Source organism: Pteropus alecto, unplaced genomic scaffold (genome assembly GCF_000325575.1).
Source record: "Pteropus alecto unplaced genomic scaffold, ASM32557v1 scaffold270, whole genome shotgun sequence".
Lineage (NCBI taxonomy): Eukaryota > Metazoa > Chordata > Mammalia > Chiroptera > Pteropodidae > Pteropus > Pteropus alecto.
The window spans coordinates 5964326-5968218 of NW_006430735.1; the positions used below are offsets into that span (position 1 = coordinate 5964326).

Consider the following 3893-nt stretch of genomic DNA (forward strand, 5'->3'; position numbering starts at 1 on the left):
TGGGATATATATATACAATGGAATGTTACTCAGCCATAAGAAAAGATGAAATACTTCTATTTGCGACAACATGGATGGATCTTGAGATTAACATGCTAAGCGAAATCAGACAGACAGAAAAAGTTGAGAACCATATGATTTCACTCATATGTGGGATATAAACTAAAAGCAACAAATGAACAAGACAAACAGAGACTCATGGACACAGACTATAGACTAGTGGTTACCAGAGGGTAGGGGGTGGGGGAAGGGGAGAAATAGATGGAGTTAAAGGGGTCGAATATGTGGTGAAATCTACTATGGGAGGCGAACACACAGTGTAAATATGTATATGCCTTAATGTTAAAGTGTACAGATGAAACTATTGGATTTCATTAACCAATGTCACAATAAAAAAATTAAAAATTTTTAAAAAAGATTGAAACTAAACTGCTATCTGTCACTATACACTAAAATTAACTCTAAATGGATCAAAGACCTAAATATAAGACCTGAAACAATAAATTACACAGAAGAAAACATAGGTACTAAACTCATGGACTTTAGATTTAGAGAAAATTTTATGAATTTGACCTCAAAGAGAAGGGAAGTAAAAAGTAAAAATAAATGAATGGGACTATAAAAAACTAAAACTTTAGCACAGGCAAGAAACCATCGACAAGAGAAAGAGGCAACCAACTGAATGGGAGAAGATATTTGCAAACGATGCCTCCAATAAGGGGCTAATATCCAAAATATATGAAGAACTCATACGACTAAACAATAAAACAAACAATTCAATTCAAAAATGGGCAGGTGACCTCAACAGACACTTCTCCTAAGAAGACATACAAATGGTCAGACATATGAAAAGATGCTCAACCTCACTAAGCTATTAGGAAAATACAACAAATCACAATGGGGTACCATCTCACACCTGTTAGAATAGCTATAATCAATAGAACAAGTAATAACAAATATTGGAGAGGATGCAGAGAAAAAGAAACTCTCATACACTGCTGGTGGGACTACAAATTGGTACGACAACTATAGAAAACAGTATGGAGATTCCTCAAAAAACTAAGAATTGATCTACCATATGATCCAGCAATCTCTCAACTGGATATTTACCCCCAAAGACTCGAAAATCCATATCTAAAAAGATATTTACACACTTTTGTTCATAGCAGCACTATTCACAGAGGCCAAGACATGAAAACAAACAAAGTGCCCTTTAATAGATGATTGTCTAAAGATGTGGTACATATATAAAATGGAATATTACCCAGCCATAAGAAAAGATAAAATACTGCCATTTGCAACAACATGAATGATCTTGAGATTATCATGCTAAGCAAAATAACTCAGAAAAAATCAAGACCCATATGATTTCACTCATATGTGGGATATGAAACTGGAAGCAACTAATAAACAAGACAAACAAATAGACTCATGGACATAGACAACGATTTAGGTGGTTACCTGAGGAAAGTAGGAGAGAGGGTTTGATAAGATTAAAGGGGATCGAATATATAGTGACAGAAAGAAATTTAATTTTGGGTAGTGAACACACAATGCATATACATATGATATATTATTGAATTTTACACTTGAAACCTATACAATTTTCATTAACCAATAAATTCCACCCCAATCAATTTAATTAAAAAATGAGTCCATGGCAGTAACTTTAAATCATTTATTAACTGTTGGCAGCATTACAAAGCTCAATTTGACAAAAGGACAAGTCAACAAAGGATAAGTCAACAAACTCTAGAAGGATATCTTCAGGAAAAAAATGGAACTGATGGATTACCTAATAAATCTGACCATTTGGTAAATAGGCAGTGGTTTTAAGACCATGCTCCTGGTGTTCCATGAATGTGGCTGGGGGCAGCATTGGGAGGTGAAGTGAAAGCTGTCCAGCCCCACGACCTTCTTTCAACAGTTTGTTTTTAAACATTGGATTTCTTGGTATTTCTTTTAAAAAAAAGAAACACTTGGTTTTACATTTTAAAATAACAGCATTATCCTGAAACCTACTCTTTCAAACTAATAAGCTCTCTCTCATTGGAAGTGTACCAGCAGAGGCTGAACATCCGCCCTACAAGGAATACGGAAGAGATCCTGCATTGGGTGGGAGTGGACTAGCCAGTCACTTCAGTTCTGAGATTCTATAAATATGACATTATATTTTATTACTGGGTAGTCAGATTTCATACATAATGAGGACACAATTACTTTTCTCTGTGAATACTGCTAAACTCTTTAAAATAAAAACAAATAGCACTTTAAGAATAGATATTGAAAATGGTGGTTCAAGCACATAGGTTTGTTTCTTCTCCTTTCTTAAACTTTACTAAAATACAGGTAAAAAAAATTTAAGTATAAACTTGCAAACACAAAGAGAAAATGGATGAAGTCAAGAGCAGATGAAAGACTTCAACTTGTGTTTAGGTGAAAAAGAAACAAGAGTGGCAAATAATTTTTAGAACAATTTGACTTTGTGTATGTGATGATTAAAATAGTATTTAATTTTTTAATAACAAGAAATGAGAGTAGAATGGTATGGGAGAGTAGAGAAACTGAACAGTGGTAAACTAATCATAGATGTTATAATAAATATTTAAAATTTTTAGAAAAACCTTAGAGAAGAAAAGTCTATCAGACAAAAAAATCTATGTAGAAAATTTATGGATGATTTTGTCCTTCTAATAAAAGTATAAGTTTCTGTTTAAAATTATACTTTATCCCACTAAAACCACAATTATTCATTTAAAGTACACTACTCAAGCCTGTTTACTACTAGTATGAAAGTGAACATTAAATTCTATTTTGTTTCAATTATTAAAGAATAAACATTCTAAAATATGGCTTCTTACAACAAATTTCTGTATTATTCTTCTAAATATACCTTTTATGTGGTATAGGAGCAAGGGATAAAACAGAGGCTGGGGAGAACGTAAAGAAATTTTCTGCACAATCCTTTTTCCTTCTTACCATAATGCCTCAGAAAGAATGGAAAAATCAGACACAAAACTAGAATTACTAACCTTGACTCAGGTCTATGGACCGACTCTTGTTGCCAGTCCAATGGGAGACAGAACAGGACACAGTAGACACATCGCTATCTGCCCAGTGGCATGTACTCTGGACAGTCACTGTGCCATTGTCCAGATATTCTTGCTCAGTGACACAATCTCCTTCTGGGGTCCAGGAGATCTGTGCAGCTGGCTTCCCTGCAATTGCCTTGCACACCACAGTTTTATTCTTGCTTTGAAACAGGGTCACCTCAGGGGCCACTGCAGAGATGTAGGGAAGAGAAAACTCGTATATGATGCCCCTTACCTGACACTTGGAGGTGATAGCGCACATGGAAATTCCCATCAGGTGTTGCCATCTGACACCCGTAATACCCATCATGAGCGATGGCCACTGGATCAATCTGAAGGGTAGAAGTCTGGTCAGGTCGGAAGGCCCAGGTTATTCTCTTGTCAGTACAGTTTAGTTCCCTGGTCTCATTTGTATCTCTCCTGTAGGCTCTGGTGCAGGGAGGCTTGTCTCTGAGGATTATTTCCCATGTCATCAACTCTGTTTTCAACAGGGTAGGATGGCAAGGGAGCACGACTTTTGTATCCACCAGTACAGACCGGGAAACATTAACTACACACACACACACATACACACACAAAGAATGATTGGGAAAAGACAAAAAAAAAGCTTGGTAAATAAGGGTGTTAAATTTTCCATAACATATTACATTGAAGTTGTACTAGAACATTACTTGCTGGTGGTCTTATTCCAAAAATGTTAGACTTACATTAAAAAAATTAAGCATTTTCAAAATGTACATAACATATGACACCGAATCCAAAGATTAACTCATTTTCTCCTATATTGTGTATTATTAGGTA

At 35.2% G+C, this 3893-nt stretch overlaps 1 protein-coding gene across 1 annotated transcript in view; it reads right to left on the reverse strand.

Annotated features, from left to right (window-relative positions):
* Positions 1-3636, reverse strand: part of LOC102887301 (cell surface glycoprotein CD200 receptor 1-like) — a 13250-nt gene extending 9614 nt beyond the window's left edge. Inside the window, exons 1-2 of the mRNA XM_025051457.1 lie at positions 3328-3636; positions 3033-3281 (exon numbers count right to left, since the gene is read on the reverse strand). Coding sequence (XP_024907225.1) covers positions 3033-3281; positions 3328-3565 — 487 coding nt within the window. The 5' untranslated portion in view covers positions 3566-3636. The remainder of the gene's footprint in view (positions 1-3032; positions 3282-3327) is intronic.
* Between the last annotated feature and the right edge of the window lie 257 nt (positions 3637-3893).